Consider the following 27,846-nt stretch of genomic DNA (forward strand, 5'->3'; position numbering starts at 1 on the left):
CAGTATTCACAACTCCCACTAGATGGTGTTCCACACTCAAGCACCTAACTGAACCTGTGCACTTCCCACTTTGAAGCGAGATAGCCAGAGATTTGATTCTCTGTGTCTCTGTGGTGGGTCCTGGCTCATCTGAAGGAAGGTGGATGAAAAAGGGGATTGGAGAAATTCAAGGTCTACCAATGGCTACTAGTCATGAGGATTCTGCACTTCCTCCAGTTTCAGCAGCAGTATGCCTTTGGATCCCAATTGCAAGGGAGCAATTTTGGGAGAGAAGAATGCCTTTTCTTGTGGCAACTCAGAGGTAGCTGGTGGACCACAGTGGGGAAGCAGGATGCTGAATTAGATGGGCTTCTGGCCTGCTCTAGTAGGGTTTTTCTTAGGTTCTAAGAACATAAGAACATAAGAACAGCCCCACTGGATCAGGCCATAGGCCCATCTAGTCCAGCTTCCTGTATCTCAAAGCGGCCCACCAAATGCCCCAGGGAGCACACCAGATAAAAGGATCTTCTAATGTGAGATCCTGTCCAGAATTTAGATCCCTGAGGGTCAAACTGTTCTTTCTTTTTTACAGGACAAGAGGAAACCACAACACATTAGTTTTTCTTTTATGGATCTGTCCAACTGCTTCCCCTCTTCTGCAGCTATTAGTTTCCCAGCCATGCCTTCTAGACGTCAGTTTTGTTGCACTGAGAGTGCTTCACATGTTTTGACTGATGAAGTGACATTTTGCCTGGCTTTAAAATAAAAACAAACCCCATTCAGAGGCTCCAGACGTTGGCTGTGGGATGCAAAGCCCAGTGGGCTGTGGGATGCAAAGCCCAGATTTGCAGATCTGAGGACAAAAAAGGTGATTTGCTGTGACCAACAAATAACTCATTAAAAACATGGAAACCAGGGACACTGCTATGTGTGCGCACAAACTTCTCTTGGAAGAATCACTGTGCTGGGCTGCACTGAAGCAATTCATGGAGACTAAAAATCAGTGTGCCTTTCTGAAGGCAGTCTTTCAGTCTGTCTAATCATATTAGACACTGGACTGAAACACATTCTGAAACATCAGAAGCATTAGAATGCCATGCTACTTGTTGTTTTCATTTGTCTCAAATAAATAGATGTATGTGTCCTCCATTTCTTGTATGTGTCCTCCATTTCTCCCCTTGGGCTGCAGTCCAAAGCTCACTCACTAGAGAGTAAGACCCAATGAGCATAATGGGACTTACTTCTGAGTAATCGTGATTAGGATTGTGCCGGTGGTCACAAAAGAGACACCCATTTGGAGAATTTGGTGGCAGGCTCCCTATATATCAACAAAAACCTCTTCCAAGATTTGTTTGCTAATGTTATTTACACTAGTGCTACAAATTACTTTCTTTTCTAACTTGACTTGTTGGCTGGAGCCATCCCCTCACTGTTGAACTTCATTCACCCTCTTATTCAGATGTGTTCATTCAGTTGGATCACAGTCTTGTGCCTTCTAAATAAACCCAGATCTTTGGAGGGGGGGGGGGAAGGGGCTTCTACAAGGTTGTTTTGAAACCTGTAGAAAGCAGTAGGAGCCCTCCTAGTTCCACATCTCTAATCCTGCAAGACTTGCAAGCAGAGCACAGGACCTGCCACATGTATACAAGGATGAATATATATATAGATATACAGAGAGAGAGAGAGAGAGTAGCAGAGGCAATGTAATTTATTTTTATCTCAGAAAACACATGGGAAAGCAAACGTGATTATCTGAGAAGAAATCAGCAGCAGATGCAGTAGATTCCGTTTCGGATAACACAGATTACACCCTTGCGATCTGCAGCTCCAAAAATCCAGTATGAGAACTTCTCCTATCTCACTCCATTTAAAAGATGTGAACTGGTACAGCTTCAAAGACCCTTGCGCAGTTGTGTTTATGTGTCACCTGAGATTGGAGACCAAATCAGGCTTTCAGATTTTGTTGTTGTTGTTGTTGTTGACCTTTCTGTGAGCTTAGAAAGTGAAGTGGGAAGCTCCAGCTACACAGCCAGCTTTGTGATCACATGGAGAAAGTCTCCTGGTGTAGTGTTAGTCAGCGCAGACAAACATTGTCAGCATGGGAGTTGGGGGTCCAGGCATAGAGAGCACATCAGGACAGGTTTTGCCAGTGCACTACTGTTCTCCCTCTACATCACCTGGATGCTGTCCACAGGATATGACAACTGAATGGGGCTGTAGTTTTACTTCAAAGTAATCTGGGCCAGAAGGAGGCAAAAGAGAGAGGCTGCTTAATTCTGCCTCTTCTGGGAGTTTTTCCAGTTCAGAAAGCCCACCTACCTCAATGTGCTTTTTTATTTGCAGGGGGGAGGATATGGAGTCTTCTTATGCTCACTTTATCTTTATCCAGGGGTGAAAAAGCATCTTGGGAAGGGCAACTTTGAGTTGAAAAAGTTAAAAAACAAAACATTAAGCAGCTTTCCCCCCACTGCCTTTTATCTTTTCTTATAAGCTGCTGGAAGGGGTGGTACTGTATTTCCATTGCATGATCAGGTGTGTAGTTTGAGTGCTCCTGAATGCAGCTTTGCTCCTTGAGCTGTGGCTGTGACCAGCAGTACTTTTGCCAGCTTTGGCTGGTGCACCTGCTGTGGCCTTTCTTGAGGAAAGCAGATATAGCTATAGCTATATGTTTTACAGCCCAGTCCTAACTAAACATTCTCCCCACTGATACAGCTGTGCCAATGCAGCAAGTGCTATATCCTGCACAAGGGGCAGTCTGGAGGTCTCCTTGAGGTAAGGGAACTTTTGTTCCCTTTCCCAGGGCAGGCTTATGTTGTCCCCATAGGTCACCTTGAATCTGCACCAGCTACTTTGCTGGTGCAAGTTGAAAGAGAGTAAGGGAAAGCGAACAAGAAACAGGATTAGGATCTGGTCAATGCCACCACTTTTTGCCACCACTCTCTCCCATTCATCCTCCCACCTGCCTCCTCTTTGCCCAGACATTCCCCCAGTTGTCCCCCCTGCCCCAATCTGCCCACCCACCCCCCACTCCCCTACCCTGCTGCCAAATTACCTTTACCGCAGTAACAAGCCTCCACCTCCACTACCTTTTGTGAACCCAAAATGGTCACTATGGCCATTTACAACAGCAGAACTGTGTTCAGCTGTCGTAAAGGGCAATTAAGTCCCAGTTAGGACTGAACTGGAAGTCATGGTTTTGATTACTGAAAGGTACACTACTTTGGGTTGCCCTTGAGGACTGTCCAGAAACCAACTGGCCCAGAATGCAGCAGTGAGGGTGATTTTGGGTACTAGTCAATTATTTATTATTTACTTCATTTGTACTCCACCTTTCTCAATTGGAACATATCATATTAGTGCTCCATGAACTGCACAGACTGCCAATACATTTCCAGGCCTAGTTCAAGGTGCTGGTTTTGGCAAACACATTCATACCTATTGTTGCAGCCAGAGAAGCTTCCAAGTTGTTTTTTAGAGGTGAAAGCTGGCATTCAGGAAGTTGGTTTCTGCAGTTGGCATCACAGTTTACACTTTTTCTGCGCTTGTGCAGAGTCGCTGAAGACACACCACAGTCCTGATCAAAGCTTTCATTCTCCAGATTTGTCAGAACAGACCTCAATTGCATCTACTCCCAACCTTCTGGGGATGTTAAATTTCTCACTAATGAAAAAGATCAGAAGACATATCATTAGAAATGAGCTACAACAGTAGTCCTCCATCTAGGGACAAGCCAATTAGGGAGTCACACAGCATGCCTTCCTTCTGATCTAATGAACTGTGATTGCATTTGTTTTCAGCAGCATCTGTGCTTGTTAAGATTTTTTGAGTATTTGATTGCGAATGGCAGAAATTGACAGAAAAGCCAGTCTGTATTTGGGGGGGGAAAAGAGAGGAATGAGAAGCACTCTTTGTGTTTGCTTCAGCAACAATATGGAAGCTTGATGCTTTAAAGCCCTAGACTTTAATTTTGGGAGACTGATTTTTTTTTGGAGCTACTGGTCCTAACAGTGATGAGTTCTGTAGAAATTTGTAAAGACAAATGCATGTATGTTTGTGAAGGCACTGATCAACTAAATAAGAGAAAGGAAAAGATCCTTGCATGGCTTATGGCTGAAAATGTACATGTATTTTTTTCCAGACCAGGAAACTTGTTTTTACTTAGGGGGTGGGGTGTCACAAGCATGTTTCAAGATATATCCTCCAGCAATATCAGTAAAGAAAACATAACTGTAGTCTTGAGCAGAAAGGAACCAGCAATTTTTTCCCAGCACTAATCTTTGATTTCATTTTTACAAGAGGTACATACAGTTATTCATCTGTATGAACATACCCCAATGTGGGTATGTTTTACAAACCCTGTCATTACACACATTTATCTTTGGCCGGACAACCTCAAAAGGCAGCCAGATAGCATCCCAGAATGCCTTGCAGGGCCAGAAGGAAGGAAGAAAGGCAGCTAACAAGGAAAAGAATGAACAGAAAGGACACTGGTTAATTGGTTGAGTTGGCAAGGGAGGAGGTAAGGAAGCTAGCCAAGTGAGTTCAGTGGGACCACCACCATATATGCAGTTGGTCATTGCTCTGAATGTTGTTATCTGGCGCATACCTGTAATCAGTGGCTTTCTGGGGAGGGCAAGAGGACAAAGGCACCAAGGTACCAGGTAGGAGGGGTGGCAAAATCACTCCCCCCCCCCGCCCAGTTGCACGCCCCATATTGCTAGTGCCTGCCCTTCTCTGCTTTTAAAAAGTAGGGTTTTGGGGGGCCTCTGGAGTGGTGCAAAAAATCTCTAGAGTTTTTTACCCTTTTTACACACTTGCAGTTCAGCAAGTCAAACGCTGCACTTCCTTCACATCAAAAGTCACTTTACTGATTCATATAAAAATATACAGTACTGTACTTGGTAAAGCAGCTTATGGGGCACTCTGTACATTCATTCTTTACCTTATTAAAAAAAATCTAAAACCCATTTCAAAAATACTCTAAGGATTGGAAGAGGGGAGTGTGTTGGTGTTAATCAACAGGTATGCTTCAGAACTGGTTGATCCCCCTTCAAGCTGCCCTGAAGAATGGCTTTTTTCCAGAAATCACCTGAGAAGAAAGAAAAAAAATTGATGGTTGTACCTGCTTCCACCCTTCTGAAAACGGGTTCTGGCAGAAAGCAGGAGTATCTATGAACTCCATTCACAAACAATGACCCCAACTATTTACACAACACTACTGAATTTCTGAGGAAAATACAATTCCTTGACAGTCTTCCAGAGCAGGGGTGGGCACACCCTGGCCCAGGGGCCATTTGTGGTCCTCAGGGACCCCCAATTCTGCTTGCAGGTAGCCCCCAGTCTCTAATGAGCTTCTGACCCCTTGGAGACTGTTGGAGCCCACACTGGCTTCTGAACAACTTATGCCTCCATGTGTTTCTGGCTTTGTCTGGCTTTGTCTGTATGTTTTCACTGTGCAAGAGGTGTGTGTGGCAAACAGTTCATCATTCTCATGTGGTTCTACATGTCTGTACTATAGTTCTCACGCATATTATAAATAAACTCAGTTATATAAATTCCGTCTTTAATGTATTCATTTATGTAAGAACATAAGAACATAAGAACAGCCCCACTGGATCAGGCCATAGGCCCATCTAGTCCAGCTTCCTGTATCTCACAGTGGCCCACCAAATGCTCCAGGGAGCACACCTGATAACAAGAGACCTCATCCTGGTGCTCTCCCTTGCATCTGGCCTTCTGACATAACCCATTTCTAAAATTAGGAGGTTGTGCATACACATCATGGCTTGTACCCGTAATGGATTTTTCCTCCAGAAACTTGTCCAATACCTTTTTAAAGGCGTCCAGGCCAGATGCAGTCACCACATCCTGTGGCAAGGAGTTCCACAGACCAACCACACGCTGTGTAAAGAAATATTTTCTCTTGTCTGTCAAATTTGACAGGTAAATTAATTCCTTCCCCCCCCTCCCGCACCAGACACAGTGTCGGTGAGATGATGTGGACCTCCTGTTGAAATGTTTACCTACCCCTGTTCCAGAGAATCTCTCTCTCTCTCTCTCTCTCTCTCTCTCTCTCTCTCGTGTGTGTGTGTGTGTGTCCCCAGAACTGGAATCAATGTTTTGCTGTTTTCTGCATTTGAATCAATCAAAACGCAGATTGTCTGTTGTCTTGTGTGCTCCCTGAGGCATTTGGTGGGCCACTGTGAGATACAGGAAGCTGGACTAGATGGGCCTTTGGCCTGATCCAAATCTTGGGACTCTTCTTATGTTGGTAACCACCAAGGCTCCTGCCCTAGCCTTACCAGCCCTGACCCTGGTCCAGCAGCCCCACTCCTCCTTCTTCAAGCATGTCCAGGAGGTGCCACCCTTCCCAGTCTGGGCCATGTCCCTTCCCTGCAGAAGCAGCAGCCATGAAGTAGTGAAGCCCTGAGAGCACCGACAGGGTTCCCTACCTCAGTCTGCCTGCCCCCCCCCCCATGGAGAGCTTCCTTCCTTCCAGTCTACTCACTCTTGCGCCTCTTTCTTTCTTAAGCGTCCACCCCTTTTCCCTCCAGTACCCCCCCCGTCCCACCAGCTGGGCCGTGCCTGCTGCCTTTGCAACGACTGTACCCAGGCCCAGGGCAAGCCAGGCGCGGGCAGACTGGCACCCGCGCAGTCACCCTGCGGGCTTCGACGCAGCCGAGCCTGGCGCTGGGGCTGCTGGAGGGGCGCCTGGCCTGAAAGGCTGCTCAGTGCTCGGGCTGGCCTTGCGGGCAGCGGCGCTGAAAGGGCTCCTTGTCTCCAGAGCCTGGGAAGGGCCGGCGGGCTCTGCGGTTGCCTGGGGCCTCCCTCCCCGCAGCCTGCCCAAGCACACACGTGGCCGTGCGCCGCCCGCCCGCCCGCCCCGTCGGGGTTGCCTGCTGGGGCCGCGGGAAAGCTCGGAGACGCAGCTCGGCAGCGGGGATGGCGGAGAGGCTGGAGAAGGTGCCCATCGCCTCGGCGGGGCCGGAGGACGTGGAGCAGTGCCCGGTGATGCCTCCTGTGAGTACCCCCGTCCCTTCCAGTCTCCCCCAGTCTGCAGCCCCCTGGCCAAGCTCCCACTGTCTGTACATGCCCCGTCTGGTGCCCCACCACTTGGGGCACCCTGTCTGTAGGAGCCTCACCAGATGGTGCACCCTGTCTGTAGGTGCCCCACCAGTTGGGTTACCCTGTCTGTAGGTGCCCCACCTCGCCTTTGTGGCTTCCTCTTCTTTTGGAGACCTGTTCCTGCCCCTAACGAAGAGGAGACCCAGACTTGGGGGGGGGAGCCTCCTCTTGGGATCCCAGTAACATAAGAAGCAGCACCCCCAGGCTGTGAAGTAGGAATTGAACAGCTTTTCCTTCAGAGTCACAAACAGTGCACCCTGGGATTCAGGCAACCTGAGCATATGCAGAGTGCACCTCCCACTGGGCATAAAAATGGTTTCTTTAAAAAAGATCTGTGCAAAGGCAGAATTCCTTTTAAGTACTATGTACAGAGTGGCCCCAAAAAGGGTGCCATTCCTTTGGTTTAAAAACGAAATAAATCACAGAAGGAGGGAAATAAGAAAAATGTGTACATTTGTTCTGGCTGGGCAGTCATCTGCCCTGGCAGCTGGTCAAGAGCTGAAAACTGTAGCCAGTTGAACACTCCTAACACACAACCTGTATTCACTCCTCCAAATATTTTGGTAGTAGCAAACTTGTTAACTTGGCCTGATCCCAGGAGTCCTTTGGTATCCAGACATAGCATCCAAGGACCCCCTCTAAAATGTTATAGTTGCACCTATGTTCTTTCCATGCCGGCTTTGTGATAGAACTGTTGCCGCTGAAACTTGTGGTTTAGAGCCAGACCCAAGACACGTTCACAGAGATTCTCAAAGTACACTGTGATCATGACATTGTCTCTTAAGCTCCCCTTGAGCCCTGCTTCAGCCAACTCAGTGAAAGAAGCCAGTGTAGAACAGAAACACCTGGAAAGGAGTCAGGTGAGAAAACATCTCCCCCTGAAACCCTCAGTTCTGGGGGAGGTGGGATTTAGCATCGAGCTCTGCTGTGTGTAGTGGGCCACTGCTGGTGGTCACAACTGGAATACGAGATACCCCCTCACTCACTTTACAATGGGCAAGAGAAGTTTTGCTTGCGTTGCACTCCTGTTGCCTGGCAAGAGATTCAGCCGAAGGAGTGATTGTCCCCCTTGGTGAAACAGAGGGCTGAATGGGTAAGAGGGGGAATTGGGTGGTGGTTGAGTGTGAAGGTTTTGCCCTCTCCAACTCTTGTGGAGACTCTAACTGATAAACAGCATGCAAGTGAGTACCTGGGACACTCCTGCAACTACATTCCACACAGCCAGTGGCATAGCTAATGATCATGTAACCTGGTGCCAAGCTCAAAATGTTGCCCCGGAAGTGATATCACAACTGGAAGTGACATCACGCCCATGCTTTTTGAAAAGACATCTATCTGCTACCTGGGGTCAAAGAAGATTTATAGCCCCCCCAGACAAAATCAAATTAATTAAATAAAAAGTGTGGTCCTGGTAGGTTTGAGACACTGTGTTGGGGTGAAGAGGGATGGTTATTCTTCTCTTGCTAAATATAAGAGGAACACTGCTTGAACAACAATCAGTCTCATAGGTCAGTTCTGAGTTAAGAAAATCCACTTTTTGTTCTATAAGGCAATTGTGTTTTCATTTTCTGGTTAATTGGCCATAACTTTTGATAGAATACAGATATTCCAGTGCAGTTTGTTTCATTGTATTACATTAAATTACCTTTCCAATGATATATAACATGATGGTATTAATCATATATATCAAGATTTTCACAATTTTGGTCACTAGTGTCAAGCTCAGCTTGTTGCCCCCCTAAAGCTTGATGCCTGGTGCAACTGCTACCCCCTGCACCCCCTTAGCTACGCCACTGCACACAACAATTGCAATAGCAATGAAAGCACAATATCAGGGAAAGTACTGCCTTGTACCAGGTACCTCAACATAAATGTGTACCTCAAATCCTACAGAAAAGACATGGCTGGGCAGGGGTCTTTAGAGCAGGAGAAACTGCTGGTGAGAATGGAAAGTGGAAGTGGAGTGAACAAGTTGCACCTCTCTTCTTCACACACTATTCACCTTTCACAGTTTGTCCATTCACAATCCCTCAAGGCTCCCTCAGAAAGTGATCTAACCTTCCTGTCATAAGTCCCTAATATTGGGTTTGGGTTGCTTGGAACCTGCCAAAAGTGCAGTGCTTCAAAGGAAGAGGTGTGGACTGTGCACAACAATGTAGGGTACAAACATGCATTTGATGATGAGGATGATTTATATACCACTTTTCAACAGGAGTAGTTTTCAATGCGATTTACATAGTAAAATCAATCAATCAATGGTTCCTTGTTCCCAAAGGGCTCACTAAAAAAATACAGAAGAGTCAGCAGCCGCAGCCACTGGAAAAGACACTATGCTGGGGTGAAGAGGGACAGTTGCTCTTCCCCTACTACATATAATAGGATACATTTTGAAAGGTGCCTCTTTGCACATTTAGCAGAGGTTATATGCAACATTTATATGCAATAAAGTCCATTCAACAGACAGAATCTTTAGGGTATTCCACATTATGGACTTTTGTCTCCCTGAAAAAACAGTATCTCTGAAAAAACAGTAAGCAAGCACCCCCAGACACAGGCAGACGTGGGGATGAGTACCAAGTCAGGGGTGCTCTGACTTGAGTCTTTTTCAGAGTCTTCCACGCACAGGACTCACGAGTCACCGAGTCAGCAAAAATCATGCTTTTTCGGGCCTCGAGTCTGAGTCACTTGACTCGAGTTCCCAGCACTAGGTACTGACTTCTGAGAAAACATGAACAAGATTGTGCTCTGAGTTTGTAGAGTGGATGTGTCCTGAAAGTGGCTTACCCAGGGCCATCGTAGGAAATCCATGACTTAGCAGGGATTTAATGGAATCAAACCTGCTAGCCATGGACTACAGTGGCTGCCCCTCCTGGCAAGTAGCCCAGTTCCAAATTACCTCTGCTCTTTTCTTCACATCCTGATCTGGCAGTGCTCCTTGCACACTTCATGAAGCAACAAGACAAATGCTAACTAGATACTATTCTGGACCTAGTTGGTTTGAGGGCCGATGGAGAGAATGAGGAGCACCTCCCTTTGAGCATGCCAAGAAGTGAAACGTTCTCCTTGCAGGAGGCACCGTGGGTGGGAATTTAATCTCCTGCTTATGGTTCACTGAAGATGCCCCCTTCTCTTCTGTCAGTCCTGTGCATGTCCACATTCCTAAACACACCATATTCCTCATGCAGACTCTGTTGGCTGCTGGTTTTTATTTTTGGAGGTAGTTTTGAGCACAGCTTTTCTGAGCATCAACTTTGTATGTCCTGCATGTGCATTTGTGACTGAAACATTTCCCTCCTTCCACTGCTTTCTGGGACAACAGAAAGTGAGTGGATCTTCATCGCAATGGATGAATGAACCATGGCCCTGCCCCCTTCCCTAATTCCAGCATTTCTGCTTCCCTTTGCTGCAGGCATATTCAGCTGTGATAGCAAAAACTTCCAGCACAGGGAGGTTTCTCAGGATCGGGGCTGTGGTGCTTATCGGTGGAGCCATCCTGCTCCTCTTCGGAGCAATTGGAGCCTTTTACTACTGGAAGGCAAATGACAAAGAGGTGAGCGACTAAACCAAGGATTGTGTCATTCCTTTGGATAGGATTAATTTAATTCCAGTGCTGCCCCTGACTGTACTAAGGGCGCAATCCTAACCCACTTTCCAGCACCGACATGAGGGCAATGCAGCTCCGAGTTAAGGGAACAAACATTCCCTTACTTCGAGGAGGGCTCCATCAATGCCATCCAACTGCAAGTTGCAGCACACATCCCATTGGCACAGCTGTGCCAGTGCTGGAACGTTGGTTAGGATTTGGCCCTCAGTTAGGAAGAGAATATATTGTCTGCTACTACTTACCACAATCCAGCGCAAGATTTGAGCCCAAAGTGGCTCAGCCGGAGGCAAGGGAAAACTCTTCCCCTTACCCCCGGGTAAACCACCACAGCCCCAATGGGTCTCCTCAGACTTGCGCCACCTCTGGAGGTGGCATAAGTCCGAGGAGAGCGGTGCGACTTGAAGCTGCTCTGCGCTGCTCAGGGAATGGGTTGGGAGGCAGTATAACAGCTGGGTCCCAACCCCACCTCCCACTCCCTGCTCACCTGCCCACCCCGGACCACCCTCCACCCGTCCGCCCCCCACCCCGGAACATCTCTCTCCTGCCTCCTCCCTGCCCACCCCAGATCCCTGCATCAGCCAAGCTTGGCTGATGCAACCCTCCCTTCCTAAGTCAGCATGGAGTCTGAATGCAGTTCCGCAGGCCAGTGCACGTCCCTGAACTGGCCCAGCCGACTCCTAAGGAAGTGCAAACATGCTTTACGGCATGTTTGCGACCATCCTGGGCCAGTACAAGGGACTTGTGCTGGCCCAAGGTGCAGTTAGGATTTTACCCTTAGGGTCATTAAGTGGAACAGAAAGCCTATTGGGACTTATGCATAAAATGTAACATGTAGTTTGATCGTTAGCTACAAAATGTGATTTCACTAATTTTTGTTCTGAAGACAGTATGAAAAGGGCAATTTTTGGACTTTACCTTTTTCTGAAAATGGCTTTTTCTGAAAATGGCTTTACTTTACTTAAGCAAATGACTGAAGCAAGTATTGCCAATATCAGCAAATCCATCTGCTAGTTGTCAGTACAGTCAAAATAGTAGTTTCTGAAGTATTTGTACATGTTGGGTATCCCTTATCTGAAAACCTGAAATGTTCCAAAATCCAAATTTTTTTTAGCACCAACATGAAGTGGAAAATTCCACACCTGACCTCATGTGATGCGTCACAATCAAAATGTAGGCCCACAACAAAAAGTTTATTCAGCATGCTGTGCCTTGGCAGTTGTCAAAAAACAGGTGGTATGACTTGACAATTTTAGCGTTTTGTCAGTGAGATGAGAGATGTTGAAAATGGCAGGGCTAGACATAAGAACATAAGAACAGCCCCACTGGATCAGACAAATCATAGGTAAGAGATATAAAGTGAGGGCCCAATCCCTCCCCAGCACCACAAGGAACAGCAGCTCCGAAATAGGAGCCACAGTGTCCTTTGGGGGCAGGGATGGTGCCACAGGTCTCTTTGGGGAAAGGGAACCTCCGTTCCCTCACCCTGTGTTGAGCGTGGCTGGCCCTGATGTGTCTGTTCAGTTGAGCTGGTGCAGAACTGAGGAGACCCATATCAGGCAGCTCAGCTCCAGAGGGGGATAGGATCTGGTGGCGGCCTCTGCCACCTTCCCTGCCCCCTCTCAGAGCTGATTCGCTCACCAGCCCACCTTCCTTCCAAGTTCCGCCTCTCCCCACTTTCCCCTCTTCCCCTGCCCCAAAAAGCCTCCTTGCTGCTTAGCAGCGATACTTATTGCCGGACAGTCATCGTCCATGTCCTTCCAGCGTTGAGGCCCAGTGCCTAGTGTTGCTTGCTTCCCCACACACTCCCTACTGACAGTGAAATGCCTTATGGCACTTTAGCAACTGCCTTAGCTGGGGCAGCACGCCGGCACAGCCCCGGCATAGGATCAGGCTGCCTGTAAAACATATTTAAATATTGCCTTAATTATCTTGTATTTTGACTAACTTTATAAAACAAAAAATTTAGAAGTTCGTTGCACCTTGAAAAACCAGCAGAGCCAAATGTTTTCATTTTGTACACAGAACTATCCTTTATTCTGCTGGTTTCAGTTCTAATTCAACCATAAAAAGTCCAACAAGAAATAGAAACCTATTAAAGATTTATTCTCGGGAGTCTGTCAAGTTCCTCAGGTATTTTATTTTCCATTCATTCTGCATGGAAATTTCTCATTGCCTGTAGGGTCTGTACTTTTAGGTCCAAGGCGTGATAGAAGGTGCTACTAGTAATGAAATTAAAACATGTCTCAGAACATAACACGTACAAACCATGTGTGTTTGCTCCAAAATTTTCCTAGCGTTTCCATTCTTGTCCTTAGGTCTTCCATTTCATAGGAGAGTAGTCTGTCTAGAAACGAAGAGCTGGCCAAAACAGTGATGAAAGCAAGCATCTCATCGATTTTGAGCCTCACACTGTGCACCTAGTTACAAGTTATACACCCTGGACGCAATCCAAACCCACGCTGGAGCGGGCAAGCCAGGAGGCTTGCGCTGCATCCAACGCAAGTTTGTGGACAGCAGCGGCTCAGCCAGAGGCAAGGGGAAACTCTTCCCCTTACCCCTGGGTAAGGGCTGCTGGCCCCAATGGGTGTCCTCAGACCTGCACCACCTCTGGAGGTAGTGGAAGTCTGAGGCGAGCGGAGCGACTTGAAGCTGCTCCGTTCTCCACCTGGACGCGGGTTGGGATCCAGCATAACTGCTGGGTCCCAGCCCCGTCTCAGGCTCCTCGCATGCCCGCCCCTGGGACTGCCCTTCACCCTCCCTCCCCCCTGCCCAGAAACGCCTCCTTCCCTCCTCCCCCCGCCCCCACGCTGCTCCCCGCTCCTCTCCGCCTCCCCGCTGCCCCCACGCTGCTCCCCGCCTCCCACGCCCCCTTTGCTGCTTGTGCCTCCGCAGGCCAGCGCTTCTCAGAGCGTCGGCCTGGCTTCCCCGTGAGGAGGCGCAAACATGCTTTACGGCAACCCTCTTATGCCGGCCCAAGGAACTTGGGCCGGTATAAGGTGCCCTTTGGATTGCACCCCCCTGTCATATAAGTACACTGGGTCATCCTTATCTGTAAAATGGTTGAAAGTAGAATTCTCCAAATTGTTTAGTCCAGTAGTTGCCCTGTTTTAGTTGGCCAGTTGATCAGTGTCTTAAAAGTGCAAATCTGTAACCCATATGGAACTCCAGAGGGAGTTTTCTTCAGTAACACTTTATCCCAACACTTACAAAAGTTAAAAAGACAAACAGCCCAATCCTGAGCTGCCCAGGGCGCCCAGATGCAACGACACTGAAAATGGCTGCCGCCACATCCTGTGAGGCCAAGGCAGCCTCAGGTGGCACCTCGGGAGAAGGGGACTTTTGTCCCCTTCCCCCGGATAAGCACAGTAGCCCTGCAATGGGGCTACTCAATTCACTGCCAACCCAAAGGTGAGCAGTGAATCAAGAGCCTCTGTGTAAGGCAGCAAGCCCTTCACAGAGTCTTTGGATCAGGTGGAGCAAAGCTCCACCGGTCTTGCCTCCCTCCCTCCCCACTCCCTCCCCCTGGCATGCCTACCCCGCCTTCTTCCCGCCTCACAGATACGCCTCCTCCCTGCCCTCCGCCCACCCTCCGCTCACCTCCCTCCTCCCTGCAACGCCTCCCCCTGCCTCCCCCCACGCTTCCGCTTACCTCCCTCTACGCCACCATGGAGGTTGGGTGCCTGCCCAGTGGTAGCCCAGTGCCAGCCAGCGCTGGGCTACCACAGGTGCTCGCCGGTGGTATGACCCGCAAATGTGCCTTACAGCATGTTTGCAACAGTGCACACCAGCGCACCATGCCCAGGATTGGGCTCAAAAGCAGTAAGACAGTCAGTTTAAAATTGTAACTTTCAGAGACAGGGATAAAACCTGTTAAACCTCACCTAGACTGGTCTAGTGTCTACTGTCCTTTTTAAAAGCTTTTTCCTCCTTCTTCCTATAGCCTCAGCGTCCTCGACACACTGCTGCCTACATTGCTGGCCAAAACATTGCTGGCCAAATCATCTTCTGTCACTTAGTAGAGATTGAAACAAGGCAATCTTGCCTTACTGAAATGCATATCCTACCATTCAGGATACTTTCTCTCTTTTCTACTTGTGCATTCTGGGAGATCTGTGTAGGAACATGGCCATGCTACCACTTAGGAGTTGATCCTTCTCCCTACTTCTAATTTTGAAATGCGTTACAGTAAACCTGTATATCAGTCAGAGCTACCTGGATAGGTTTGAAAACCAGTGTCATAAAGTGTTACAAGTTTTTGCTTTGATTTCAGGTGTACAATGTCCACTATGCAATGAGTATTAATGGAAATGTACAAGAGGGATCAATGGAAATAGATGCTGGGAACAACCTGGAAACCTTTAAAACTGGAAGTGGAGGAGAAGAGGCCATCGAAGTTCATGATTTTCAGATTGTAGGTATAGTTAGATAAGATTTTTTCCACCTATGGAGGTACTTTTGCAGGTGCTTTTGATGTAAGATTTTCACATTCCCAGTATTAGGATCATCTTTTGACTGCTTGAGTAACTAAGGCTGAAATCGCATAGGGTACGCACTTGTCTGGGAGTAAGTTTCACTGAAGTCAGTTTAGACTTACTTCTGAGTAGACATGACTAGGATTGTGCTGTAAGAGCTATGAAGTTTATTATGAGGGATATGCACTTTGCTGCTCCTATGGGTTCAGACTGAAGTATCACACTGATAATTAATTTACACCAAGAACACAAGAAACGAAGTTTTCTATAAACAATTAGTTTACTTTCTTGGGTATTGATAATAGCATAAGAATCATAGCACAACGAACATGTCATTTCAAGGAGCTTACAGCCTGATCCTATGTAACTCCCCATGCAGCGATTCAGCAGCACCAACACAGCTTCTGCTGTATCCCACAGGAGTGTTTTGGCATGTTGAGGCCTCCTTGGGATAACATAACATTTGTTCCCTTCCTCCAGGGTAAACCCCAGCAACCATCAGGGATTAATTTGGACCTGTGTCTGCTCTACCCCTGGCACAAGTCCATGTGGACCTGTGAAGGCAGATCAGGCCCAGGATTTGGCATTTAGGAGTTAGGATTTGGCATTTCCCCAAGTCGGAAGCTCTCTCTCTTCCTCCAGCCATCCAGCTCTTCACATCAGGAGAGCCCACCAACCAGTCACTGAAAATGCGAGAGAAAGGGTTGGTGGTTCCATCATCCAGGTACAATCAGATAGGAACTGGTTATTAGACAGAAATAGTTAGTATTTATGTTGATTTCAGAGTTGTCTTCTCTAGGGTGCAGTCCTAGCCCCTTATGTCAGTGCTTTCCAGCACTGACATAAGGGCCATGCAGCTCTGAGGTAAGGGAACAAACATTCCCGTATTTTGAGAAGGCCTCTGTGAGTGACACCCAACTGCAGGATGCAGCACACGGTCCATTGGCCAGTGCTGGAAAGCACTGACATCAGGGGTTAGGATTGCGCCCCTAGTCTTTGAAAGTGTTGGAAAGCAATTGAAGTTTGCAGTATAACTTCTGAGTGGAAAAAAAACACGTGTGAGAGACTCCATAGCATCTCAGTGCCATCTGTATGATTGCAGGTGGCTAACACTTTTTTCAATTCCATGCTCTTTACTTTTTTTCGTTTGGTTTTTTTTATTACCTTTTCCCTTTATTAGACTTTTAATACATCTTTTACAGTACTCTGAGTCTGCCCAATTCCTGATATAGCAAAATCAGTGGATTGTCACTTCATCTTGCCCTGCAGGCACTACTGTAAGAGGGATTTGAACAGAGACCCCTGAGGTTCAGTATTATTCTAGGAGGGGGTGTATTATTCTACCAGGGAACCCCTCTGGATAGCCTGATCTCCTGGACTGGTGTCAGCAGATTCATTCTACCAAGTCTTTTCTCCAGCAAGCTGTGTGTCCAAACAGGAAAGAGGGGGGAACAAGAAGGGATGGAGTGTGCTAACCACTAGGTACTACTGCCCTGGGTCAGCATGTGTTCACTGGCATCCCCTCTTTTGCCCTGGCAGCATCCATGAAATGTCATTTTATTTTGGTGCATTTGCAAGTGTCCCTGACCATAATATCAGAAACTGGCTGCTCTTCTTATCTGTTTTCTATATTGAAAGCCTTATTTGTGTTTGTGGTTGGTTTTTCAAATGACATCCCAACACTTGAAATAACAAAGGTTTGTCTTTCTAGGGCATCACTGGAATCCGTTTTGCTGGGGGAGAAAAGTGCTACATTAAAGCCCAGGCTAAAGCTCATGTCCCTGAAGTCAATGCTATGATGAAAGAAAGCTTGTCTTATGATTTGGTAGGTAGTCACCAAAATTCACTTAAACTGAACATATTATATTACACAGGGCACATCTAAGGAAAGGAAAAGAATGGTTAAGAAGTCCTAACAGAAAATGTGGAAATTCCCTGTAGAGCTTGCCTGTAGCAGCAAGAAGTCCTGGAATAATAATAATAATAATAATAATAATAACAATAATAACAATAATAACAACAACAACAACAGGTATTTATATACCGCCTTTCTTGGTCTTTATTCAAGGCGGTTTACATAGGCAGGCTTTATTTAAATCCCTTATTAAATAGGGATTTTTACAATTTTGAAAGAAGGTTCTTTCTTTCAAGAACCACTACAGTCAGGTGTTTCATTCCGATCTGGCTTCACATTCTGGCCTCCATCCTCCCACGCTCAGAGCAGATGGAATAGCTCGGCTTCAGCTTGTCAGCTGCTTCAAGGTCGCACGGTGCCGGTGGCCTCGAACTGGCGACCTTGTGGATGTTATCTTCAGGCAGACGGAGGCTCTACCCTCTAGACCAGACCTCCTGCCCAGGAAGTAGCTGAATGTTTTCAAGAGGTGCATTTCAAAGAGACTTCAAGCCCATCCTCTCCTTTTCACACACCTGCTGAACTCTGCCTGGCTTTCTTCAGCAGAGTCTCAGCAGTGGATGACTTCAGCGGATAGGGAATACTTAGATACATGTTTATAAATGGACCTCACGCTTTGTATCTGTGAATCAGTGAATGAGTGTGAATTAAGCTTTTTCTTTTGGTGGTTTGGATCAGGTCTTCAGTTACTGTCCTGCAACATGTGTAACTGAGAAGGCAGGTAGGAAGGGGATATCTTTCTCATTCAGGCCACAGTTAAAGGATGCAGCAGTTTGATCTACACCCATCCATCCATCAATGCCACCTGCTCCTTGGTTTGGCAGCATGGCCAGTTTTACAACCACATCTGTGTTAGGTCAGTTGTACTTGACTACAGATAGTGCCAAATGCTATCCAACTTTCCAGCACTGATGCAACTGTTCCAGTAAGGCATGTGCTACATCCTGCAGGGATGGGGGAGCATTCACAGTGGCACACCTGTGAACCACTCACAGCACACCAGTGTGCCACGGCACAGTGGTTGAAAATGGCTGGTCTAAGGCATCACATTTTAAGAACATTATCAGGGGGAGAAAGGAGTAAATGTGAGAGCTTTAGGAACATAGAGGATGTGAGAAAAGTGGCATAGACTGTATTTGCCTGAGAGAAAAGGTGGGGAGAAAAAAAGCTCTCCTGCTGTATCTTGAAATATTAAGAGGCTGCCTTGCCGACGATGGAAAAACAATTGTTTACTGCTAGCAAGGGAAATGCACTCTTTGAGGTTTCTTCAGACTACACTAGATAAACATCAGCTTAAACTGTAGAGAACCCCTCTCCAGAATATGAAGTTAGACTTAATTACCCTGGAGGTCCATTTTATGATGCTATGAAAGATTTGGTTTGGACTGAATGCTACTTCCAGTTCCAGCATTAAGTTAATATGATGGCTCTGATTAAAAGTCTTGTTCAGTGAAAGCAATTATATTGACCAAAAGCTTGAAGTTAAAAAGAGGCTTCATTTTGAAGTGTACCCTAAAGGTTTTTCATTCTCATCTTCAAAGCAATGTAGGAAAATGCCCCTGATTGAACTAGAAACTTTAAAGAATCCAAGTATTATTTTTACGGAAGAGAGTGGCTATTTCTTAGCAGTGAGGGGGGAGGGGAGGAGGATGGGTAAAATGGTATGTGGAACCAGAGGGTAAAATTCTGAATAGCCTCTCTAGTAAAATCTTCAAAATTGATTTTGGTACCCCACTAGATCAATTTTTATTTTGTCAATTTGCTTGCACATGTCGTTATTGATTTTTTAGCTGGCTCCTCTTCACTCTAGGAAGTGACAGAAATGCTTCCTTTGTTTTCTCTTTGCTGTTAAAAAAATAATACATGAAAGCTTTTTGGGAACAAAGCTAACCTGGTGGATTTAAACAAACACCCAATTACCAAAATGCAAAAATTAGCAAAAAAGTCATGAAACTTTTGAAGTTTTAATGTTTCAACAACATTAGGTTGTCTGAATTACTCACCCTGTGCCTTTGGTAATTCAAACATTGGTAAGCTATGAAACACATCCAAAGGTTGTGGCAAGGCAAGAAGAATCCTGGAAGCCATTCAAGAAGCTTCAAGACAGTACTTTCTACCTGGAGGAAGAGGCAGGGTCTGCACCAAACTTGATTCCTTCAGGGGAAAGGGATTACCTCTTCTTCCAGATCACAATGAAAGAGCAAAGGCACCCCTCAACCCCACTTCTTTTCAGAACAGGAACTCCACCTTAAAACTGGCAACCGAAAAACTGAAAATTGGGAAAAACGGAAAATGGTGAAAATCCAACATGAACCCAAAGGGCCAACGAGTTTAGAGCAGTGGTTCTCAAACTGTAAATGGCACCAACTACCTTTTGTGAACTCAAGCAATTTTCCTTGAGTTACAGAGCTCAATATGAAAACTTTCATATCCTTCTCTTGCGTGGATTACATCAGGCACTGCTAAATAAACCCATTCAGTTCAGGTGAATATGTGAATGTGAATGGGCTTTGTGTACTAGCTCTTTTTTAGTCCTGAGCTGTGACCACATGTTGTAGAAATTCCTTGAGGTCTAGATCAGGGGTCTCCAAACCCCAGCCTGGGGCCACATGCGGCCCGCGGCAAGTCTCTATACGGCCCACAGCCAGCCTCTTGTTTCCTGAAAGCCCCTGGCCCACTTTGCCAAACATGACTGGAATTATGCTCTGGTTGCATCTGGAGGGTGTTCTAAGGGCCAGAGAGGTTGAATGAATGAACCCATTCATTCATTTATTCACATATCTAAGTTCCATCTCTAATTTATTTATATAAATTTTATATTTAAATTTTTTTTCCAGCCCTCAAAACTGTGCCAGACATTTGATGCAGCCCTCTGGCCAAAACGTTTGGAGACCCCTCATCTAGATATAGCAAACTGCAAAGTTCTGCTAATTTTGTAATTCAAGGTGGAATATCTGAGAAGAGATTACTGAAATGTATGCAGTATTTCTAAAAGTCTGGAGGCCAAATTAAATTAGTGTTCCCCTAAATACTTTTTTTCATTCTTCGTTTCAGTATGCAACACAAACTACAATTACCATAATGCTTTGTCACCCCCTTGGTCATGACATGACGCTGTTTGATTTGGGGATGCAGTTTGGTTTCTTTTTTGCGCCCAACCTTAAAGTTTCATTAATTACCAAGCTCTTCACTTCCATGCAGGATTACCCTGTTCGGAAGAAAGCTCATTTTGGGAAAAGAGCAGAAAAAAAAGTCATGCCAGATTTTTATTTTTCAAAGAAAATTGTAATAGCAGTTCTGACATATCCTTTGGGCTGGTTCATATTCTCAACCCAACCAGTCATCAGGTACTGTCGGTGGAGCAACCAGTGTACTGCTTATAAGCATAGCACAATGCGCGCAATATTGCCGTGCATCTAATTGTCATAATCTTTCCATGCTTGAAATATGCACATAGGACATGCACATAACAGGTTGTACACAAAGGATGCAGGACTCCTGATTGGGGTAAGTGTGTGAACTGGCATTATATCAGGGAAATGATGATCTCTTGATGTCACATTACAGGAGAACATCTTACACTTTGGTAGCCATAACACAGATCAGTGATGAAATCCAGAATGGAAGGACGTTATGACACAAAACAATTAACAAACTGGATTATACTGCACTGGTGTCTTGAAAGGTTTATACATTCAGAAGCACAGCATCTTTGCAAGAAAACAAAACACACAACCTTTTTTTCCCTTTCTTAGAGTATCATTTCTCTCACTGGAGCCAATTTCAGTCCTTCCCTTAAGCTTAATTGGGCTTATGAGCTAATCTCAAATGGAATTGAAATTGGAAAGAGCAGAAGTAACTTGAAATATAAACTAGCTCTGTTATGAAAGACTGATAGCATCATTTTCTTTGCCTAACCCTTGTCTATTAGGTGTACTACTTCATTTCAGATGCAGGACACAATTTTTGTCACTGAAACTACTAAGAAACCTTTTTTTACTGTTTACCTACAGGAAGATGAAATTATGCCTGCCAAATTTGATGAAAACTCTCTTGTCTGGGTGGCTGCAGACCAGCCAATAAAGAATAATAATTTCTTGAGTCCCAAAATTTTAGAGCTTTGTGGAGATCTTCAGATTTTCTGGCTTCGACCGTCCTATCCAAAAGGTAACTTTTCTTCTGTAAAGTGCATTTGCTTCCTTAAATCCTGGAATTAAATCATGTCTAACCATCCAGATTCAATACATAACTTCCATGTAGTATCTGCACAAGCATAGGAAGCAGCTGTAGTATTGATGAGTCTGGAGTGGATCTTATTGATGTACCCTTGATACTTGAGCTACGTTATACTGAAGAAGACTATCCCAGTATTATTGATACTGATTGGCTTCTCAGTTAGATGTCCTGGTATTTGATCTTCTTTAACTGGCGAGTCCAGGGAATTTGGAATCTTCTACATGTAACACATGTGATATACAGCTGAACTATGGCCACTCCTGTTGTGTGGGAGGGTGCAGGATTAGAACCCACAATCTGAGGGAAAGCACCACAGCTAAGCTCATATTGTGAGAATAATTTGTCATCTATTTTTTGTTTCTATGGTGACAGTTGGCAGTGGTGGACCTCCCCAGCCCTGTGTCCCGGGGCAAAGTTTCGCAGTGGCACCCCCCTGCGGGATGCTGCTGCCCCCATGCCCAAATTCACCCCCCCCTACTCACCTGGAACAAAATGGAGCCTTGTGCAACTCCAGGACACACCTGAGTCCAGGACACTCCTGAGCCATCCCTACACTCTTAAACGGTGTTTCTGGCAATCCAGGAGCTTCAAGTGAGGCTTCCACGCAGTCCCAGAGGTTCATGAGGCTCCACACCCGGGGAATTTGCCACTTTCACTTAATGGCAGGTCCGCCACTGGCAATGCCATAATATAGAATGGCATTTTCTGCCATACAGGAGTTTGGACTGGACTCTGCAGTCCATTGTGGTTGTGATTTGCATATTGTGTGTGATGCATTCCCTGAATAAATATGTATTGTGAGGCATAGAAACTAATGTACCTGAAACACCTTAGTGCAGTGAGCTGCTAAATAAACTCATTCAGGGGATTCAGCATTTAGCAGAATCCATTTAAATGATTGGTATTCTCCAATTTCTATTTGTGTAGTTGGGCAAAGAAGAAAGAGAGGGGTCATCAGAAAAGTCCGGCAGACCCAGTCACACTTTGATATGGATCAGTTTGAAGCTGCAGCTGAAGAAGTGAATACTAGGCCACGTAGCAACCAGCGTGCTCAGGAACAGGAACGTCCAGCTAATAATACCCAACCTTCTGAGCAAGACACAAGGCCTCCCTTTAATCCAGATAATCCTTACCATGTGAGTACTGCTGAACAATGAAACAGCACTGTAATCTGGGTTGCTGGTCATGTGTTCACCCAAGCAATCTTCCGCTGCTGGATTCTGTGGGCTTCTTTTCATACCTCATCAGCTGAAACTGTGCCATTCTCCCCTCTCATGACACCAGCAAAATAGCTGAGATTGCAATCCTATGCGCACTTTCCTGGGAGTAAGCCCCATTGACTTCAATAGGGCTTGCTTCTGAGTAGACACACATAGGCTTGGGCTCCGAATCAATTAATTGCAGCATCCAGGGAAAATGTAGATCACTAACCTTGCAAAAATGTGTTAGAGGATGTCATGTGCTGTGCATGTGGGACACTGCTTACAACAGACAAAACTTCAGTAAACTTTTACTAGTGGTAACTTTTGCTCAATGATGTTGTGCAAAATGAGTGCATGGTCACATGCACAAAAGGATCAGGGTCTTGTTTTCAACCTATTTGGGGAGGGGCATAGATGAGCCCTTGGAGGTAATCTCTTCCTTCTCCCTACCCAGTCCTACCCTCAGAAGCCTTCCCTGTTAGTGCAACCGCTGTTAGGTTGGGCCACCTTTCTCTTTGGGAAGAAGACAGAGGCAAAATAACTGAGCGATCATGCTTTTTTTCTGTTGCCTCTTCAGTATCTTCTCCAAACAACTGACCTACCGCTCCTGTTTTCTTATTTCAGGCATAGCAAAACAAAGAACCCTTTTTGTTGTTTTTTAACATCTCTTCAGCTCCCTCTGTTTTAGGACCCAGTCCTATCCAATTTTCTAGCAGCTGCAGTGAATCCCTGAGGTAAGGGAGCAACCATTCCCTTACCTTGAGGAGTCATCCATGACTGCCGCCACCACCACCACAGGATGCAGCACATACTGTGTTGGCACAGCTGCATCAGTGCTGGAAAGTTGGATCGGATTGGGGCCTAAGTCTTCTTGATGCCATCTGTGTTGGTGTGGTCTATGTGTACTGTTCCTTTGTTAACTATCCCACTTTCCACTGCTTGTGCATGTTCTTGTTTCTTGACTTTTCACAAAGTTATTTGTTCAGCCACACTGGTTTCCTTAGATATTTTCCAACTTCTTCTCATGGGAACTGTTTGCAATTGTTCCTTCAGTATTTCGCTGATTTGAGAGATAGTGATGCTGAGAGATAGCATCACTTAGGGAGCTTCATGGCTGAGTGAAGATTTGAACCTGGCTCTTCTGGGTCTAACACTCAAACCACTACACAGTCCTGGCTCTACACATCTGACTATCCTCACCTTTCCTTTCCCTTGATATAAAGAAATCCAACTTGGTGTGGTCACTTCTGCTCCCAAACGCCTGCCATTTCACTTTTCTAACCAATTCTCTTTGTTGGTAAAGATTTAGCCCAGGTTAAGTGACAGTCTTGTTCATTCAACCACCTTCTGAAAAATAGAGTTGTTCGATTTATTTTTCCATTCTTAGCCAAGTTTGACTTCCAGGAAATGTCAGAATACTTGGTCCGTCAGTCCACCCTCCCGAGACCATTTGTCATTAGATTTGAGGATGCCACATTGGCTTGGATGCCTAGAATGACATCACCTGAAGTAGGGCATGAGGTCATCCAGGCTTCTCACAGCAGCAATGGAGCAACTGAATTGGGTGAAGGTGGAACACACTCAAGGAATCCAAGTACAGGCGTGTGCTGCTTAACAACCAATGATGGACCGCTTATACGACGGTGGTCAAAGCACAATAAAGATGCTCTTAATGTGGCAATCGTGTCTCCCATAGCCTGCAGCAGAGTGTCTGTTTACACAACAGAGAGGCTCTTAAATGCAAAGAAGCAATAAAGTAGCCTGTGTCTGGCAGTCAGCCAGCCAGCCAGCCAGCTAGTGTCCGGCAGGGAGTGTCTGTTTACACATCAAAGGTAATAGATTGGACTGAATGTTCACTTAATGACCTGATCACATAACAGGGATAAGAGAACATATCCCCGTCGTTAAGTGGCGCACACCTGTACTGAACAGAGGGGGAGCTCAGTAAGGAGAACTTCTTATATATGTGACTCTGAAAGAGAGTATTAGGCCCGTGGCTGTTCTCCACAGTAAGTAACTGCCAAAAAGATAATTTTTCCAGTTCTCTAAAGTTACTTTCAGTTACGTCAATTTAATGGAGGATACAAGATGCATCTGATAAAAGCTAGGGCATTATAATAATTTGATAGCAAATGCAATTTGTCAGATAACTAAAGATAGTTGATTGAAAAAATACAATGTCAGCAAGAGAGAACTATCCTACTTAAGATAATATGATAAGACTCCTGTTGCTGCTTTCTCCCCCTCTCTGTCTCTAAGTGGTATTCTTTTATAAAAGTATGATATTACCATTTTTTTATTATTTGTCAACTGCCTAAAAGCTGGGACTTGTTTGGAGAAATTCAAAGCAAAAATTATGTTTTGAGTTTCAATCACATACTCAAAATCACTTATATATAGATGATTTAACCCTTGCTACCTTTTAATTACATTGTAATTCAAACGGCATAGTTAAATGGTTATGATGCATACTTATGGGTGAGTTCAGGATTTTAACCTGATAGTAGTTGTGACTATGAAACCAGGAGGTGGTAGTTATTCCAGAGTAATGAATATGATGGTATGATTCATGTGGCAGTTGAGAGAGTGCTAACCAGAGAAAGAGGATCACGGTGGGGGGGGGAGCCAGAATATGTCAGGTTTTGTGGATTTGATTAGTAAATTAGACTTAATGAGACAAAAAGGGAACCTCAGTACAATGGAATAATTTTGAAAGGAGATTTGAATATACATATGTGGTTCTCCGGAGTATTCATCTAGTAATGATGCTTCAGCTTCAGTTACAAGTGGGTAAGTGTCCAGACACAGGGGTAGCCAGAGGAGACAGTGGCTGCTGGACCAAGCGCACCAGCAGGTCTGCACTGAAGATTTAATACCCACATAAGCTCCAAGTCCACAAGTGTTCCTGATACAGCTTTGGATGACCAAGGTAGCATTTTCTCCGTGGTTCACCATTAAAAAGGAACACTGCTGAACATGTAAGTCCATCCCTTAGCAAGCCCTGAGCAAACCTAGGGGAGAAATGGTGAAAAGGTTCCTTCCTGCATGAAGTTCCACAGGTGGCCAGGAAATTTTCCTTTTCTCTATACTGTTCAGACCAGTTCTCTCATTGTGTGGGCAGACTCTCCATTCTAGGACACCATTGCAGGCTGGCCTTGGAGTTAAGAACGGCTGTGGATTTTGAAGGGAAAACTGCTTCTGCTCGGAAGCTGCTGTGTAGAAGCGTCTGAGCATGCTGCTCAGTGTCCTGTTTTTTCCTCGCAAGCAGCATTCTGTGTTTGAATGTGTTTCACTTTATTAAGCCATAGCCCCAAGGCAATGTCAAGCTGCAGTGGTACTAGTCTGTTGCTTTCACAAAGGCTGCCATCATTTGCACATGGTTGAGAGGAATTTCTGTTGAATTTGATGGGAGTTTCTTCTGAGTAAAGATGCATAGGATTGCTCTGAAAGCCTCTGTTTCTGGCTTTTCATGTATTCTCTTGAAAACATCCTTAATTATTCCACCCTGGGAAGAAAACATTAAATTATGTAGCCTATTTCTTTGTTATCTATTTTGCATTCTGTATCTATTTTAGTAAGTCAGTATATTCCATGATTTTTAATACCCAAATCATGTGCCCCTGTCACCACATTGGTTCACTACTAGCAGGAGTACTTTCTTCCCCAGTTCTTTTTTGTGTAGTAGAGCAACTTTTTTGACTTCTAACTCATTTGGCCTAAAAGCTGATTGATATCACACCCCTTCTTGAAAACACACAGAGGAATTATGCTATATATTTGAAAGCAGCAGTGAACTCAGAATCTGCACAGTGGGGCAGCCCGATCCAATGCTGCCCACAGTGCTGGCACTAGGTGTTGCAAACATGCCATAAAGCATGTTTCTGGCACCTAGGGAGTAAGCAGTGCCAGCAGGGAGGACCGTTGATGCCACAGTCTGACCTCTGGCCATCAGCAGAGACATGGTAAGTGCCACGTGGTGTGGGTGTATGGGGAGGGTGGCAGGAAGGCAGGGGATGTGTTGCGGGAGGGGCGAGGGCAGGGAAGAGTGGAAAGGGGTGGGACAGGTCCAGGAGGAGTGTGGGACTGGAGGCCTCCTCTGCCGAATCCTATCCCCCTTCCCAGGCTCAAAAGCCTGACATGGGGCTTCTTGTGTCTGTGCCAACTAATGGCTGGCACAACTCAGAGAAGCCCCAAAGACTGGGGCTTTATTTGGGGTAAGGAGGCGAATGACCCCTTACTCCAAGGAGATCACCAACCTGCTCAAGTTATTATTATTATTTTATTAATTTATATCCCGCCTTTTTGCCCCATGGGCACACAAGGCGGCTCCATGGGCACACAAATCCAACACAGGATACTGCAGGCGCCAATCGAGAAGTTGATTTGCTTCCTGGTTGACCAAATGTATATAGTTTGCAGATTTGTTTTTTAAATGCCAATAAAGGATTCTATTCATCCTCGGCTGGCACCATTTGACGCTGGTGCTCCTGTGCTGGATAGGATTGGGCTCTAAGTTTCTGAAGCTCAAAACCATACCCCAGAGTCCAGTTTCATTAAGTCCCATTGAAACAGATCTGATTTAAGAGCCCCTAACCCTATGCTGGATTATGGGCATAATTTCTGTTTTAATAATAGGGAGATCATTAACTGTTGTGCCATCTAACATGTGCTTGCTGTATTTTCTATTTCAGCAGCTGGAAGAGGGTGGAGGCATGAGCTTTGACCCACGCCTAGACCATGAAGGAGTCTGCTGTATTGAGTGCAGACGAAGCTACACACATTGCCAGCGGATCTGCGAACCTCTCCTGGGCTACTATCCATGGCCTTATAATTACCAAGGGTGCCGTTCTGCTTGCCGACTGATCATGCCGTGCAGCTGGTGGGTTGCCCGCATCTTGGGCATGGTATGAAGTTCAGTGAAAATTAGGAAGCAGTCTAGAATTACAAAAGAAAATTGGGAACATGGCTAAGAGACCATGACCAAAGAATCATTACAAATCTCACATTGTGGGTATGTTAATGTTCTACAAAAACTACCAAAAATGAAGTCAGCTGTTGTAGATGTAAAGAATTAAACCCTCAAGTTAATATTTCATTAGCTTGACAAAAGCTGAGTGAAAGTTTGGAAATCTTCTCTCAAACCATTCCCTCTAGCCCTGTTGAAAGTGAAAATAATAAATAAATAAAGTCTCCAAGAGACAGACTTTGGTTTTGCTTATGAATGAGGTTTCTCCGACATAAAAGCTTGCTTAGAAATTGAAATTCGGTCTCTCCTAACCAAGCTTTGTGTTCTGAAATAGATGTGAAAATTTGTCC

The 27,846-nt window shown here is 45.5% G+C and overlaps 1 protein-coding gene across 2 annotated transcripts; it reads left to right on the plus strand.

The window, feature by feature from the left end:
- The first annotated feature begins 6,921 nt into the window (after positions 1-6,921).
- CNMD (chondromodulin) lies at positions 6,922-27,440 on the plus strand. Of its 2 annotated transcripts, none has more exons than XM_066621957.1 (7): positions 6,922-6,999; positions 10,514-10,654; positions 14,979-15,119; positions 16,892-17,005; positions 21,106-21,259; positions 22,256-22,464; positions 27,222-27,440. In XM_066621957.1, the coding sequence occupies exons 1-7, from the start codon at positions 6,922-6,924 to the stop codon at positions 27,438-27,440; spliced, it is 1,056 nt and encodes a 351-aa protein (XP_066478054.1). The 2 variants fall into 2 exon arrangements, with proteins under 2 accessions (XP_066478054.1, XP_066478055.1); XM_066621958.1 differs by having other exon boundaries at positions 27,225-27,440.
- Positions 27,441-27,846: the final 406 nt, after the last annotated feature.

Source organism: Tiliqua scincoides, chromosome 3, assembly GCF_035046505.1.
Source record: "Tiliqua scincoides isolate rTilSci1 chromosome 3, rTilSci1.hap2, whole genome shotgun sequence".
Classification (NCBI taxonomy): domain Eukaryota; kingdom Metazoa; phylum Chordata; class Lepidosauria; order Squamata; family Scincidae; genus Tiliqua; species Tiliqua scincoides.